At 44.0% G+C, this 17,943-nt stretch overlaps 1 protein-coding gene across 5 annotated transcripts in view; it reads right to left on the bottom strand.

The window, feature by feature from the left end:
* Positions 1-17,943, bottom strand: part of PACS2 (phosphofurin acidic cluster sorting protein 2) — a 406,668-nt gene that overhangs the window by 201,018 nt on the left and 187,707 nt on the right. For all 5 annotated transcript variants that reach the window (XM_040333364.1, XM_040333363.1, XM_040333367.1 and 2 more), the window contains exon 12: positions 8,454-8,522. In XM_040333364.1, the coding sequence (XP_040189298.1) occupies positions 8,454-8,522 (69 nt within the window). The remainder of the gene's footprint in view (positions 1-8,453; positions 8,523-17,943) is intronic.

The raw sequence follows: 17,943 nt of genomic DNA on the forward strand, positions 1-17,943 counted from the left end.
AGAAAAATGGCCGCAAAGCCCGTGGAGGCTGCAGCATCAGTGACCACCTGTGGTAGCTCGGCTGACACTGCCAGGATGAACACTGCAATGCCGTTCTGGCAGGTGAGACACTTGCCCCACATAGCCAAGTCTGCTACTGCTGCTTGGACTAGTTCGAGATATTGGTCTGGATCTTGCACTGGTGTGAGAAAATCAAGACAATACACAGGTATTTAACAAATGTACTTAACAAGACAATACTTGTGCACTCGCTGACCAACATGCACTCGCAGACCAACGTGCACTCGCAGACCAATGTGCTGGATGGAAACCTGAACTTACCGCAGAGAAAAGATGAGTGGCCCGTGTGCCACTGAAGATGAATGGCCAACTGGGTGCCGTAGCGTGTTTGTGTGGCTGACTGTTTGTCGCTGAGGTATGTTTGCGAGTTAGTTTGTATGCGGGTTTGCACGTAGGTGCGTGCCGCAAAGTTTTTTTATACTACTGGAGACAATATTGTGTGGTTGCAAGTGTGTCAGTGAGTGTCAGGTTGCTGGGACCATATTGCGTGGTTGCAGGGGCCCCCAAGAGTATGAAGTTTTGTTTTGAGACGGCGTTGCCTAATTGTAAGGGTTTCGATGAGTTATGAGGCTTTTTTTTCTTTTTTGATGATATTGCCTGATTGCAAGGGCCTCGAAGAGTGAGGGGTTGACAAGACAACATTGTGTTTTGCAAGGGCCTCAAATGAGTGTCAGGCTGCCGAGATGATTTTGTATGGCTGCAAGGGTCTGAACTGGTGTCAGGTTGCTGAGGCAAGATTGCGTGGTCGCTAAGGTCTAGACGAGTGTGAGGTTGCTGAGACGATATTGCGTTCTGCAAGGGTGTCAAGCTGCTATGACGATATTGCATAACTGCAAGAGTCTCAATGGGAGTTCGGTCTGCAGAGACAATATTGCGTTTGCAAGAGTCTCGGTGCATGTGAGGCTGCCAAGACAATTTTTCTGGCTGCAAGGGACTCAATAAATGTCAGGTGGCTGGGGGCGAGACTGTGTGGTCACAAAAGGTCTTAAGTAGGAGGTTGCTCGAAACAGTATTGCGTGGTTGAAAAAGTCTTGATGAGTGTGGGGCTGCTGAGACGGTATTGTATTTGCAATGGTCTCAACAAGGGTGTCAGGCTGCTGAGACGATTTTGCGTGGTTGCAAGGGTCTCAACCGGTGTCAGGTTGCTGGTTTGAGATTGCGTGGTGACCAAGGGGGTATTTATTTATACTTTTTTTTTGTCAGGTGAGAGGTTTCTGGGATGACGTTGCGTTTTTGCAATGGTCTCGACAAGGGTTCCCGACTGCCGAGAAGATTTGCATGGTTGCAAGGATCTCAACAGGTGTCCGGTTACTGGGACGAGATTATGTGGTGACAAAGGAGGTATTTATTTATTTTTATAAAAAAAAAAAATTGACAAGTGAGAGGTTGCTGAGACGATGTTGCGTTTTTGCAAGGGTCTCAACAAGTGTGTCAGGCTTCTGGGACGATTTGCATGGTTGCAAGCTCTCAACAGGTTACTGGGACGAGATTGCGTGGTGACAAAGGAGGTATTTTTATTTATTTATTTTTTTCTCTTTCTTTGACAAGTGAGAGGTTGCTAAAACGATTTTGCGTTTTTGCAAGTGTCTCAACAAGGGTGTCAAGCTGTTGATACAATTTGCATGGTTGCAAGGCTCTCAATAGGTGTCAGATTGCTGGGCCGAAATTGCGTGGTGGCAAAAGGGGGGTATTTAATTATTTTCAACAAAGGAGAGGTTGGTGAGACGATATTGCATTTGCAAGGGTCTTGACATGAGTAGCAGGCTGCTGAGACAGTTTTGCATGGCTGCAAGAGTCTCAACGAATTAGAGTTGGGTTACTGAGAAAAAGATAGAAACACTAAGTTTGTTTGGCGACTTACCGTACCCTTAGATGAGCAGTATAAGAGATAGGGACGATGTTGCTTTGATTCGTTGGTTCAGTAGAGGAAACTAACGAATGATATGGGAGACAACGAATGGTAACAAATTGATAGGATATAAAGATTATGGTAACAAATCTTACTTGTGACAGTGGGCCATGCGAGTGAGTTTGTGGCGGACTGTGGCGGGAGTGCAACATATGTTGAAGGTGTGGCATGATGCCGTGCACAAGGCAAAACCATAAGGTTTTGGTGTAGAATTTATAACACAAGTGCTTACGAATGACTCGTAAGTTCCACTGCGGGAACCGAACATGGTACGGGCGACAGTGCGAGTGGCCACGAATTTTGACATGCCAAAACACGGTAGCAAATCGTGCGACTGGTTCGCATTGGACTGGAACGGGTGTGCAACACATCCAAAAAGTGTGGTGTGACGCCATGCATGACGCACAGAAAATAAGTTTGGTCTGGTAAATAAATGAGAGAAGCACCGTGTACAAACGATTCGTAAGTTCCCCTGCGGGAACTAAAACACACGACATGGGGGATACAACAAATGGCAATGGTAGAAAGTAGGCAATGTATCCAATATGAATCGGTTGTAAAGAGAAATGACTCTTGATACGAATCGGTTGTAAAAATGTATGAAATTAATCCGATACGAAATCAGTAATAAGGAGCATTGAACTAATCCGATACGAATTGATTGTAGAGTGTATGCCACCCCTTGCTCTGAAACCGAACACCTACTAACCACCCATCCCCCCAGGCTAATCCAGTGCAGACAAGGCACCAGGTGGGTCTAATTACCACCTCAATTAGCCACAGAACCCATACAAACAATACATGCTAATCTCCAAATAGATGAGATGGCAACGCCAAGGACAGTGAATCTTATAACCAGTGAAGCCTATGGTATGATATCGGACAATGACCGACAGCAGCTCGGAGGCTTGGATTTACAAATGAATCGTATTTTTGGCAGAAGGAACTTACAAATGTACAACGCCTGTGCCGAACGATGTCGGGACATGAGTGACAACAACCTGTGACAGTGAGCGGGAACCACCGAAGACCACAAATGAAGAAGCCGCAATGCACTTTCGATTGAATGCGCAGACTCAAACATGAAGTGATCTGGGAAGAGTCGAGCCAGTAACGTGTAGTATCGCTCACTGAACCAACAAAGAGCATGAGTGAATGGGCTGCTTAAATACCCTTCGAGCTCCTCCCATAAATTCAGGCCACCATACTGGCCTTCTTATATATATATATATATATATATATATATATAAATTAGGGGTGCACATCTTCACTGGTCTCACGATTCAATTAGATTATGATCTGGTCAACGATTTGATTTCGCGATGCATCACGATTACGGACGCGCTCCCACTTCCACTTGGGCCGCCTAGGCGGCGTTTCCTCCCAGCAATTTTCTGGGACACGTCACAGGTCCCAGAAGATTGCCTGGCTATGCTGGACAGCACAGTGAGACATGCGCACCTGGCTGTGAAGCTGCAAGCTGTCAAAGCCGGATGCCCACAGTAGTATTGCCAGCTCCGTGGACAGGCGGGGGAAGGAATGGAGGGTTCGGGTGACCACGTTGCTGGATTGTGGGACAGGTGAGTGTCTTTTTATTAAAAGTCAGAAGATACACTTTTTTTTGTAGCTGCTGACTTTTATTAAACACAAAAATGACTGGAACTCTGCTTTGAGTTAAAAAATAACCTCACTCCCTTAAAGTGGAGTTCCACCCAAAAGTGGAACTTCCGCTTTAAGCACTCCTTGCCTCCTGACATGCCACGTTTGTCATGTATTTTTTTTTGGGGGGGGGGGGGAGTGTCCTCTTTTTAGTGGGACTCCCTGTCCCGGCCGCCTAGGTGACACCTCCTCTCTCCCCAGGCGGCTGGCCAATGGCAGAGCGCAGTGCGGCTCAGATGAACCTGACACCACTGTCCATTGGGAGATGTGGATAACTGCCAGATCACTGATTCTGATAGCGGTGCACCTGCATCCCCCGGCTGCCGCTCTCTTATGGAACCATTTACTAATATAACAGGTAAATACCATAGCAACTATATTAGCCAAAACCTAATACACAGTCCTCTAAGGATGCAGGCCTAAAACAACGTTGGCCTACCGCTATGAAACCCCATGTAAGTATGCCATTATGTAGGTACCTAGGTATACAAATATTCTTGCTGTTCATGTAATTATGAATGAAGTTCAAGGCAAATAAGCACATATGTATGTAGTCCTAAGCAAATAAGCACATACAGTATGTATACATTTCAATGTAACTAAGTACATACTGTATGTATGCAATTCAAGCTTAGTATATGCAGTTCAAATGAAAACATGCCAGCATGCGTTTAGGCAATATGCATTTATGGAAGCATGTTAGTATGTGCTTATGCAAATATGCGTTCATTCAAACACGAAAGCACGTGTCAATGTAAAAATGGACTTATGTTTAAGCAAATGCGTGCTTATGCAAGTAGACAAGCATGGGTTTATGCAAACGTGTTTATGTGACATGCGTTTATTCAACATGTATCTATGCAAACGTGAGTTTATGTAAACCTGTATTTATGCACAACATGTGTTTCCACAAACATGCATCTAGGCAAACATGCATCTAGGCAAACATGCATTTACGCAAACATGTATCTATGCAAACATGCATTTACACAAACATGTGTCTATGCAAACATGCATTTACGCAAACATGTGTCTATGCAAACATGCATTTACGCAAACATGTGTCTATGCAAACATGCATTTACGCAAACATGTGTCTATGCAAACATGCATTTACGCAAACATGTGTCTACGCAAACCTGTAGCTATGCAAACATGCGTCTATGCAAACATGTATCTATGTAAGCATGTATCCATGCAACACATCTATGCAAATACACATCTATGCAAACACATGCCTATGAAAACCTGGGTCTATGCAAACACGTGCCTATGCAAGTAAGCAAGCATTTGTTTATGCACACATGTATACCATGCTGCATCTACTCAACTACACCTGGGCCCACAGGATTAGCCAAGCACATAGGCATCCAATACAGCCTCTAAGATGTTTAAAACAACCTAAAAATAAGCTCCTGCACACCAAATGCATTTTGGTTCTGTCTACAGAATTGGAGACACAACCAAAATGGTTAATATAACCGGCTCTGTGTCTTGTGATGTACAATGAAGAAATTGTGTTTTTTGGGGGGGGGGGGGGGGTTCTACCAAAAATATGCTGGACTGTGACATTTGACCCCGGCCTTGACATTTGACACTTATCTTGACCCTAACTCTAACCCTGGCAAACCTTGATCTAAGTATTTTTGTCTTTATTTTTCACTCTTATTTTTTTTTACACACTTGTGTTTGTTTAAATTCTCCTCTCCTGCAAGAAGAGAAAGATCCATCCACTCATTCCCCACAGTTACAACCTTTTGTACCACCTGCCCTACCTTATTAGATTGTAAGCTTCTGAGCAGGGTTTTCTTAATCCTCTTGAATTTTATTGTATTATAACTGTATTGGCTCCCTTTTATATTGTAAAGCACTGCGTTAACTGTTGGCGTTATATAAATCCTGTATACTATAATAATAATAATAATAATAATAATAATAATAATAATACAATGAATCTTTCTCTTAATTCAGAAGAGGATGTAGACACAAGGGTGGTTTCACATTGACTGATCACTGTGATAGCCAATCAGAGACTAACAGCGATCAGGTAAAATCCAGTAATCCACTGTCTTATTCTGCTCTGCAGATGCTCAGTTGCTCTCCGATTTCGGCACAGTGCCTAAAAAAAATCAGTGCCATTAGAGGCTGATCTGCTGACAGCTTTAAGTTTTACTGTTGGATGCTGCTGAGGGAGCACACATTAGGGAGGCTGCTGAGGGAACACACATTAGGGAGAAAAGAAAGGCATGAGAGGCGACAGGACAAACTCTGGGGGAAACACAAAAGAGTTAAAACTTACAAAGATAGTGTTTTATCTCCCTGATATTCTCTCCTTTCACCTTCACTGGCAGATCTGTGAACTTCAGTACTGTAAAGCTTCTTCTCTAACTTCGCTAAGACATACAATCAAGACGGGAAATGTACATATTTTAATTGAGGAAAGTGACATATAGTTTTGAGACCAAGTAGAGGGGGAGAGTTTCCAATAAGAAAGTGACTGCTCTGGGTTTCAACAAAATGGCAGCCTCCAAGAAGAAGAACCAGAAACAATGCTGGAGACACTAATCTTTCAAAATACCAAAAGTGCGTTTCTACATGGACAAAAAAAGCCACTGGGTTTAACCACTTAAGCCCCGGACCAATATGCTGGCTAAAGACCCAAGGGGTTTTTACAGTTCGGGACTGCGTCGCTTTAACAGACAATTGCGTGGTCGTGCGACGTGGCTCCCAAACAAAATTGGCATCCTTTTTTCCCCACAAATAGAGCTTTATTTTGGTGGTATTTGATCACCTCTGCGGTTTTTATTTATTTATTTTTTTTATTTTTTTTTGCGCTATAAACAAAAATAGAGCGACAATTTTTAAAAAAATTCAATATTTTTTACTTTTTGCTGTAATAAATATCCCCCAAAAACATATATAATTTTTTTTCCCTCAGTTTAGGCCGATACGTATTCTTCTACCTATTTTGGTTAAAAAAATCGCTATAATCGTTTATCGGTTGGTTTGCGCAAAATTTATAGCGTTTACAAAATAGGGGATAGTTTTTTTGCATTTTTATTTTTTTTACTAGTAATGGCGGCGATCAGCGATTTTTTTCGTGACTGCGACATTATAGCGGACACTTCGGACAATTTTGACACATTTTTGGGACCATTGTCATTTTCACAGCAAAAAATGCATTTAAATTGCATTCTTTATTGTGAAAATGACAGTTGCAGTTTGGGAGTTAAACACAGGGGGCGCTGTAACATTTAGGGATCACTGTGTATGTGTTTACTAGTGTAGGGGGGTGTGGCTGTAGGACTGACACCATCGATCGAGTCTTCCCTATAAAAGGGATCACTCGATCGATGCGACACCACAGTGAAGCACGGGGAAGCCGTGTTTACACACGGCTCTCCCCGTTCTTCAGCTCCGGGGAGCGATCGCGACGGAGCGGGTATAAACAAATAGCCGCGCCGTCGTCCCGGATCGCTCCCCGAGCGGACCCGACCTCCGCATGTACCGGGGGGAGTCCCGATCGGACCCCCCACCCACGTCTAGGCAGGCACGTACAGGTACGTTGATGTGCCTGTCCGTGCCATTCTGCCGACGTAAATGTACATGAGGAGGTCGGGAAGTGGTTAAAAGACAACTTTTGAGGTTTTAATCAAAAAGAGGCTTTTCTACACTGTATATGATATGTATGAACTTATAAGTGGAGACTGTATTATTTCAATAGCATTAGTTTATTAACCACTTAAGGACCGCCTCCTGCACATATACGTCGGCAGAATGGCACAGCTGGGCACAAGCACGTACCTGTACGTCCTCTAAGTGCCCAGCCGTGGGTCTCGGGGACGAGCACGCGTCCCGGTCCGAAGCTTCGTGACCGCGGCACCCGCGGACCCAAACGCTGCCGGAGTCCTGCGATCGGTCCCCGAAGCTGAAGAACAGGGAGAGTGGTGTGTAAACACAGCTTCCCTGTTCTTCACTGTGGCGCTGTCATTGAATGTCTGTTCCCTGATATAGGGAAAGGCGATCAATGATGTCACGCGTCTAACCCCGCCCCCTACAGTTAGAAACACATGAGGTCACACTTAACCCCTTCAGCTCCCCTTGTGGTTAACTCCCAAACTGCAATTGTCATTTTCCCAGTAAACAATGCATTTTTATAGCATTTTTTGCTGTGAAAATGACAATGGTCCCAAAAATGTGTAAAAATTGTCCGATGTGTCTGCCATAATGTCGCAGTCAAGAAAAAAAAAAAAATCGCTGATCGCCGCCATTAGTAGTAAAAAAAAATTTTTTATATAAAAATGCAATAAAACTATGCCCTATTTTGTAAACGCTATAAATTTTGCGCAAACCAATCGATAAACTCTTATTGCGTTTTTTTTTTTTACCAAAAAGAGGTAGAAGAATACGTATCGGCCTAAACCGAGGAAAAAAATTTTTTTTATATATTTTTGGGGGATATTTATTATAACAAAAAGTAAAAAATATAGAATTTTTTTCAAAATTGTCGCTCTATTTTTGTTTAGTGCGCGAAAAATAAAAATCGCAGAGGTGATCAAATACCACCAAAAGAAAGCTCTATTTGTGGGAAAAAAAGGGACGCCAATTGTGTTTGGGAGCCACGTCGCACGACCACGCAATTGTCAGCTAAAGCAACGCAGTGCCGAATCGCAAAAACTGGCCAGGTCCTTTACCTGCATTTTGGTCCGGGTCTTAACTGGTTAACAATGTAATAACACCCTTGCAAACCGTGTGGCTTCAACAACTGTAATTGTCATTTCTGCAATTTTCAGATATATTGCAAGTCAAACAAAGCATTCCTTACCAATGAAACTGTGTCAGATATGCTGTCAAGGTGCTTTGGAAGAGAGGTATTTCTTTCAGGTATGTCAATCTAGGAAGAAATATGGAAACAAGGTAGACCATTGAAATACTGTTAATTAGTGCAGTTTGTGTCTTAAAAAAATGGTCCAAGATAGTAAAAAAACAAAAAGCCAAATCTGATACATTCCATGCAGAACTAAAAATTATTATTGGCACCCCAGTTTAATATTTGAAAGCACACCTTTTGGAAAACAAACTAGCTGAAATCAATCGCTTCCTGTAACCATCAATGAGTTTCGCCAACTGTTCCAAGTCTCTTAGATTGGAAGGGTTCCTTTTCTTCTCAATGTCTGTATTGAGATCTCTCCACAGGTGCACTATGGGATTTAGATCTGGACTCATTGCTGGCCAGTTTAGTACTCTCCAGAGTTTTCTCTTAAACCTATTTTGGTTGCGTTTTGACATGTGCTTTGGGTCACTGTCCTGCTGTAAGACCCATGACCGCTGATGGAGACCCAACTTTCTGACACTGGGCCCTCAGGCCTCTCTTGGTACGCTTTGAGATTGTTTACATGGAAGATCTGCCAAACACTTTCATCTGAGCACTTAGCTACCAGGTAGGTAATGTCACATTTTCTGCACTACCTTGTAGGGTCCCTGCCAAGAGGCCTGTAATTTGTCCAACTTGGTAGGCTTGAGGGCAAAAACTTTATTCCCTACAGCCAAGGTGTGATTCCGGGGTGGTACGATCAAACCACCACTTCTGCTGCCCCTGTGCGGTCTAAAGGTTCTTCCATATGGTGTATGAATTCTTTCAGCTGGTCCCTGAGCGCTAGTACATACCCTACCACAGAGGTCTCTCCAGCCCCTGCACCTCCTTCCCAATGGGCTCTTAGTAGATCTAGTGGCATCCTCTCCCGTCTCCCGTACAATAACTCAAATGGAGAGAAGCCTGTAGATCCCTGCAGCACTTCCCTGTAAGCGAACAGGAGTTGCGGCAGAAATTTCTTCCAATCCCGGTGAGAAGTTGCGAACGTCTGCAGCAATTGCTTTAGCATTCCATTAAACCGTTTACATAGTCCATTAGTCTGGGGGTGGTAGGGAAAGCTGTGTATAGACTTAATTCCACAGAGCTTCCACAACTGCTGGTTTAGGTCTGCAGTAAACCGAGTCCCTTGGTCTGAGATAATCTCCCAAGGGAAGTCCATCCTGGCAAAGATTTGGAGCAGGCCCTCCACTACTGTCTTCAAATGCATCCAGTGCTCGACCAGACAGCTTGCTGATGAGGATGGTGACCCAGTCAGCTTCATCAATTTCTTGGAGATCGTACTTGGTCTCAAAGACATGAAGGTACCGGTCAATTTCCTCTACCCCATCCTGGAAGGGTCGAAAACCTGCATAGGTACGTTTCTTGCGGGTACCCCGTTCTGAAGCTGCAGTACCCCCGATCTCCTTCTGAACCTCAAGCATTTTCAGACGTGTCGTGTCTGCAATTATCTGGGTGATCACCTCTTGGGGGGGGGGGGGGAGTGGTGCTGTATAGCGACAGCCGCCACTGGATCTCTCGCTGGAGCTCGACTATCCTGGACCACTCCATAGCTGGTCCTCTGCTTCAGTCGCTGGCCTGGTCCCTCTCCATCAACTTGGCAATTAGAGTTGCCTTTAACTCGTTGCTGGCGTTCTGTCCCCTTTATTCCAGCAGATCCTCGAGTGTGCTTCGCTTAAGGCTGGAGTAGCAAAGATCCATCTGACAAGGTCCCGTTGGTGGTTTGAATGTTCTAGGCACAAGAAAGCATCCCCCTGCTGCCAACCAAATGAGTACCATCTTGTTTTGTGGTTGTTAGCGGTTGGAATATCTGGTATCTATATTCAGACTGGGAGGAAGTGGTATACGACGATAGCACTCAATCGGAATGTGGGACATTTTGTTACATTGGTGGCAAGCAGTGGGATGCTTCCTGCAGTCTGGGACATCCAAACCTCCACCTGGATCCACGGTCCAGATAGCAGAAAAAGAGAGGAGAGGTACAGATACCAGCCACCATGGAAGAGGAATTCAGAAGGAGGTTGCAAGAGATGCAGATATACAGATACAGAAGATCAGTATCAGAGAGGGTCCTGCTGGGATGGTATGAATCTATCCGCTGCAAACTCTGGAAGGGAATGCTAGCCCGTGAGCAGCACCAGCAGGGAAAAGTTTCCCCCTCCATTGAGGAAAGGTACTGGTCGCAGTATGGATTTTGGGTGCCGTTTTGGGGAGAAAAACTGCACAAGAAGCAGACAGCTGAATTTAGCAGGCTGGTCTGGGCAGAAATTTGGCTGGATGAGAGCTACAGAGCCCTCCGGTGGCATGTATCCCAAGCATGCCCTCGGACAGCGGATGACAGCCCAACAGAAGGCTTTGGCTACGATGGCCTAGGACTGTTGTATGTAAACTGACAGGGGACCCTAACTTTGGGAGTGATTTGGAGTGGCGGTTGGACAAAATCATGGCTTTCAGAGAAGAGCTACTGAACATATCGGAAGTGCACTGGAAGATTTGGGGTTCTCCAGGCCATGGTTCTCCGGCAGCCCAAAGTCTGTGACAGCCTGAAGTTCAGCTTGAATTTGTCTGGAAGCTAATAAAGGTTCTTTATCCACTATTTAAACAATCCTTTGTTGCAATCTTTGATCAACTTTTCTCTTTCGTCCACATCCAGGGAGATTTGCTACAGTGCCATGGGCTGTAAACTTCTTGACAATGTTGTGCACTGTGGACACAGGAACATTAAGAAACGAGATGGACTTGTAACCTTGAGATTGCCCATGCTTTTCCACAATTTTTGTTTTCTCAAATCCTCATACAATTCTTTGCTGTTCTTTCCCTTCTCCATGCTCCTTGTTGCACAGATACACACAACAGAAAGGCTGAGTAAATTTTTCACCATTTTAACTGGTTGCTGGTGTGATTTCTATATTGTCAGCACCTGTTAATTGATACAGGTGAGTTTATTTACGAATTACAAGAGCATCACAAACTTGGAATGCATTTCTTACAATTTTGAGAAGGTGCCAATAATTTGTCCAGTCCATTTTTCGAGTTATACCAATGTAAACAAAAGCAATAAACATGAGAATTCCTAAACATTTGTAATGGCAACAATTTACTGGGCGAAGTGGTGCATTATGTGACAGAAATGCAGGGTTGCCAATATTTTGTTTTCATTTAGCTCTATTTTTCTTGCTACTGCCATAACTTACCACCAAAGAACAACCCCCAAGAAAAATCCTCCTGCTCCTAGCGATCACAGTGATACCACACACACACACACACACACACACACACACACACATACATACATACATACATACATACATATATACATACATATATATATATATATATATATATATATATATATATTATTCGTTGTTTGTACCCAGAGCATGGTCCATTAACTATGGTGCGCGTTTTGCTTTTTTTATCCTACCTAAAATACATTGACACTAATTTAAAGTGGAACTACATTGCATCTAAGTGCCTCAAAACCAAAAATGTTACTTAATTCATTATTAATATACAACACATACTACCCTATTCTTCCTGGTTTCTGTGCTCTAGTTTGCTGAGAAATCTGTTGGAAAAACACTCCCTAGCATTTCTTACTGGGGCCCTCTTGAGTGAGAGCAGATTTGTGTAGAATTTACTTTCTGGAATCCATCAACCCTTAGCGCAGGCATGCAGGCAAGAGGGTGTGCTTAGCCAACAAAGTCCTTTCTCCCCCCAAAGACTTTTGGGATGTAAAACATCACTTGCACAGGCGTGGACACCAGGAAATAACTGAAGAAATGTAAAAAAAAAAAAAAAAGGAGGTGAATATACTTTCCTATCTGTATTTACTAATGATAGCAGCATAAGGATTAAAAATAGTAAATGTTGACAGAGTGAAATTTCACTGTAAAGGATGCTTTTTTTAATTTAAATTCTACCCGAAATATAGTGATTTTGGACCTTTGACAAGCAAACCATGATCTAACAATTTTTTTTTCTTTATTATTTTTTATACACATACTTATTTATTTTCTTTTTTCTCTAACAAGGAGAGAAAGATGCAATGCATCTTTCTCTAAATTCAGAGGAAAAAGCATACACAGGGTTGGGATTCACAGTGATTGATCACTGCGATAGTCAACCAGAGGCTATTTCAGTGATCAGAAATTGGGCTTTCCGGTTCTCGATCTTTAGTACAGGGCACACAGCATACACAGCAGCAAGAAGTTAAAAATGAACAATCGTTAATTTATTTAACTTCCCACCAGGGAATCAAGTTCCCCCCCCCCCCCCCCCAAAAAAAATACCTCTATATATTGTAGCTGTAGCTCCACTCCTTTTTGAATCCTACATTGTGTGTGTTCTCTTGGGCTGGGGGTGGGGAAGCCAGCACAGAGCCATGCCCCATATACTGAGTGATATGTCCCTATTAAAAGGAACAGTTATCTTTGTTCATTCATAACAGTAAAGGATCCTACTGAACTTTAGCGCTATGAAGAGTATCTGCCATTTGTGTGTGCAAGCAGCTACAGATACAATAAAGAGAGCTGCAACTCTCTTATGCTATTATGATTGAACAAACAGTGCTGATCGCTCTTTCAAAACAGTGACAGATCACTCAGAGCTACAGCTCTCTCTGTGTCTGTTGAGTAACAGTTTCAGCCAAATGATCAGACCAGTGGTGATAGGCAATTTCTACTTTACTTAACAATGAAATTCAACATAAATTGTACAGGAGATCATGTGAACACGGGTATACAGTACAAAACATTAATATGAACCGTAAAGGAAAAAGGATATAATGGCAGCAGCGTGTTCTGAGTTCAATCTACAGATAGAATAGGGAGCTAGAGAACCTCACGTGTCCAAGATAGTAATCATTGAATCAGCAGACTGAGCTGAGCAGACCTCCTTTTGGCACAGACTTCACACTGGTGCTGCTTGCTACTTGCTTCGGTCAGGAGGTTATGGTGGCTGCAGATAGGGCCAACCCACTTCATGGACAGCTTTCCCAAATGGACCATAACAGAGTCCTCCAGTGACTGGAGCTTGGAAAGATGCTGCATGCTCTTGTGCTCACTGCTGGTGGTCCGCACGCCAGGCTTAACGGGGGAGGACCCAGCACCTTGGAACAGCTTACTTGCCCAGTCACTGCTGTCCCATCAGGCAGGATCTCTCTGAGCACAGGAAGCTGGGTGGAACTGACATTTATATCCCCTGGGTGTGTCCAGGAGCTCAGAGGATTGCGGGGAGTTTAGTTAAAGGTACCTGCACCGGAATCTGGACAAAAAGGCATCCCACTATACTCCACCCCACTTGAACTTGCGATTCCAAGCGAGTTCACCGACCAAAGTCCTCCTTTGCAAAACGTTCAGGTGGTTTCCCAAAGTTGTGCCTCTGGGAGCATCTCAAGAGGTGAGGTTCAGGCTCTTCTTCAGGAGCAGGCAAAGGTACATCTTCACTTTCAGGCATCTCAGTGGACAGTGGGTCAGAGGGCTCCACAGCAGGAGTAGGAATCTGGGCTGGGCTATCATTGGGCTGCATGGTATTGTCTGTATCTGGAATCTTTCTGGGAGATTTGGAGGTAAACGGGGGAGTAGCCACCACTGGTGGCTCCAAAATCTGTTCTTCCGGCTCTCTAGATAAGCTCTCGGGAACCTCTACGTAATTTCTAATAGGTTTAAGGAGCCTGTGGTGTAGCCGTCTCGGCCTGTCTTATGTACTTTCCTTCTGGACGTCATAGACTGGCACCCCTGGAATGGGTTGCTTTAATACAACTCCAGGCACTTTCTCCCATGGAGTTTGTAGCTTGCCCTGCTGATGTGCACCTTTGCGCCTGATCAAGACCCTGTCTCCAGGTTTCAGGTCATAGACCTCCGTTTCTGACTCCTCTTGTTCCACCCAAGTTGGATCCTTTACAAACTGTTGGACTTCTGACAGGCGTCGCCTCCACTCTCGAATCCAGGTTGCTGGAGTATACTCCAGTTCCTCCGTGGGGACAATACCCTATAGATCTGTGGGTCCCCCAAGAGTATGACCAAACATCACATGGTAAGGAGAGCGACCTGTCACTGAATGCACAGTATGATTACACTTCCAAACCACTTCAGCCAAGTAATGAGTCGATCTGGTTCGTGTCTCACGGGCCAGTCCTCTCAAAAGTTGTATCAGGGTACGATAAAACCTCTCGCAGGCTTCGTTACCCTGTGGGTGATATGGGGTTGTATGCGTCTTCTTGACACCTAAGGAGCGACACCACTCCTGGAAGAACTCACTTTCAAAGCAGGGCCCTTGATCTGAATGTATCTTCTGAGGGCAACCATAAGGGAGACAAAAGTGCTTCCACACTGCTTGACCTGCAGTCTTTGCAGTCTGGTCATGAGTTGGTACCGCTACTGCAAACTTGGTAAAGTTGTCCACCATAACAATGACATGGCGATGTCCATCTTCCGACATGTCGAGAGTGAGGAAGTCAACTGTCAATACTTCCAATGGGGCAGACGTGTTCCAAGTCATGGCAGGCACCTGGACCTCAGCCCCCTTAGTCACGAAGCATACCGCACAGTGTCGACATATCTGATCAATCAATTGGAACAGTCCCACACACGGCTTGCCTTTTGAACCAGGCGAATGTCTTGTGGACACCCCAATGTCCTCCTTCCACATTGATTCCTTTCTGCCGCTGGTCAAGCTTTGGCCCGTGACAGTAGGACCTGCCAGGTGGTTACCGAAGAGTTACCGAAGAGTCATGGGGGAACATTTTTCTGCGATACAATATGCCATTTCTCAAGAGGAGGCGTGACATAGTTAGTTAGGTTGAAAAAAGTCCATCCAGTTCAACCACAAAAAAAACAGCAGAGCATGATCCAATTTGCTACAGCAGGGGGAAAAATTCCTTCCTGATCCCCAAGGCAATCCGGATTTACCCTGGATCAACTTTACCTACAAATCTTAGTACTTCGTTATATTATGTACATTTAGGAAAGTATCCAGGCCTTTCTTAAAGCAATCTACTGAGCTGGCAAGAACCACCTCTGGAGGGAGTCTGTTCCACATTGTCACAGCTCTTACTGGGAAGAAACCTTTCCGTATTTGGAGATGAAATCTCTTTTCCTCTAGACGTAAAGAGTGCACCCTTGTCCTTTGTGTTGACCGTAAAGTGAATAACACCACCAAGTTCACTATATGGACCCCTTATATATTTGTACATGTTGATCATATGCCCCCTTATTCTCCTCTTCTAAAGAGTGAATAAATTCAGTTCTTCTAATCTTTCCTCATAGCCGAGCTCCTCCATGCCTCTTATCAGTTTGGTTGCCCTTCTCTGCACTTTCTCCAGTTCTCCGATATCCTTTTGAGAACTGGTGCCCAAAACTGAACTGCATATTCCAGACCATACTGACCATTCGTTCAACAGTTTTTGCGTTTCTAGTAGCAGTTGTGATCTTTTCCTTCTACTGGCCCATCGCCGTAACTGCATTGCCTCCATTACTGGGGCAATCACAGGGTCATCCTTCTGCGTTTCTGCCCAGTTATAATCTTCCAATACCTGGATGAGGTCCACACAGGGTCTACTCTTAGATCTAGCTCCCATTAAGGGTAGAATTTCTTCTTCTTCAGTCTATTCATCCACATCTCGCTGTGGTTGTACCGTGATAGGGAAAGCCCGGGTGGTAATGCAGGGAAAAGTCAAACTTTGCCAGACGTACTGCCTATCTTTATTCCAGAGCACCAAGTTTGGATGTCTGGAGATGTACTTAGGAGTTATTGTCCATCCAGACTTCGAACTTAGACCCTGTGAGGTACTCTGCGAAACGTTCTGTGACAGCCCACACCAGCGCTAACAGTTCTGAAAAAATGCTATACTAAAAGTATAAACAAACACCGCGCTACTAAATTAACCATATAAATTGCAGCCAACACCACAGAATAGATCAATCCTGCCAAAAATAAACAAATAGAACATAAAGTGTAGCGCTAAATATAGGTGAATATGAGATTGGATATGTTGATAAATAACCAATCATATAAAACTGTACATGTGAAACATGATGAAAATATCCACAAACAAACTGAAAAAAAGTCTCTACTGAATAGATCCTCAAAACCAGTTCATAATTGGCAATTGTGCAAAAAATTGAAGTGGCTAATCTTCATAGATAAAAGATGGAAAAAATCCAGCACCGAAGTGAGTGGAGGCTTACCAGAAGCAGTGGACCCAAAATAGGCATATACCTAGTGGGTCATATGCGCTTGTGATTGATGGTACCAGCATAGAGGTGAAGTCCAAGCAGGATCAGAGGAGGGCCAACTTGGAATCAACTTTGTTGTAAACTTGGATCCATAAGGAGGTTCAGACACTCATTGTAACACAGGGAAGGAGAAAGAAGGCAAAGATGCACATAGTGTAAATCCGTTTTAAAAGTTTACTTGGTAGCAAAATTAAAAGGTTACACTCACATTTTCAGCACTTGTATCAAGCATATAACAAAGAGCAGTAATGTCAGCAGGTTCCCGACATGTTTCGATCTACACGATCATCATCTGGGGTGATCGTGTAGATCGAAACATGTCGGGAACCTGCTGTTTGTGGATATTTTCATCATGTGTCACATGTACAGTTTTATATGATTGGTTATTTATCAACATATCCAATCTCATATTCACCTATATTTAGCGCTACACTTTATGTTCTAAGCGCTAACAGTTCTAGCTTGAAGGAGCTGTAGTTTGCAGGGTTTCTCTCCGTTGGATGAAGGCTGCGACTGGCATAAGCAATAGCCCGTTCCTTACCATCTTGCAGGCCCCGGTTACTGGCATCAGTTTGTAACTGAAAGGGAAGGGAGGAATCAGCAAAGGCCAATACAGGGGCTGACACTAGCCGTTGTTTTAAGAAGTCAAATGCCTCTTGTTGTTCCAGTCCCCATTCCACCCTCTAGTGACCTCCTTTCTGGTCTACTCCATGTAGTAATTTCTGAATTGGAGCAGCATGATGGGCGTAGTGCTTTATGAAACGTTGATAGTGCCCCACTAACCCTAGGAAGACTCTAACCTCAATCATGGTCGATGGTGCCTTCCATTCTTGTATTACCTTGATTTTCTCTGGGTTGGGGAGCACACCTTGTTTTGAAATGACATGTCCCAAATATTCAATCTCGCTTTTGAACAGGTGGCCTATTTTTGGCTTAAGCTTCAACCCATACTGATGTAGAAAGGCTAGAACAGCATCGAGGTGGGCGAGGTGTTCCTCAAAGGTGGCAGAGAACACCACTATATCAAGATAAATCAGGATGCTATCCAAATTCATATCTCCAAGACAATGCTCCATTGTCCTTTGGAAGGTAGCAGGCGCATTGTTCAGCCCGAAAGGCATTCTCTCACCCATAGGGGTGATAAAAGCAGTTTTTGGTCGATCCGCTTCGGCCACAGGGATCTGCCAATACCCACTGGCGAGATCAAG

The sequence above is a fragment of the Rana temporaria genome, chromosome 13, assembly GCF_905171775.1.
Source record: "Rana temporaria chromosome 13, aRanTem1.1, whole genome shotgun sequence".
NCBI classification, from domain to species: Eukaryota; Metazoa; Chordata; class Amphibia; order Anura; family Ranidae; genus Rana; species Rana temporaria.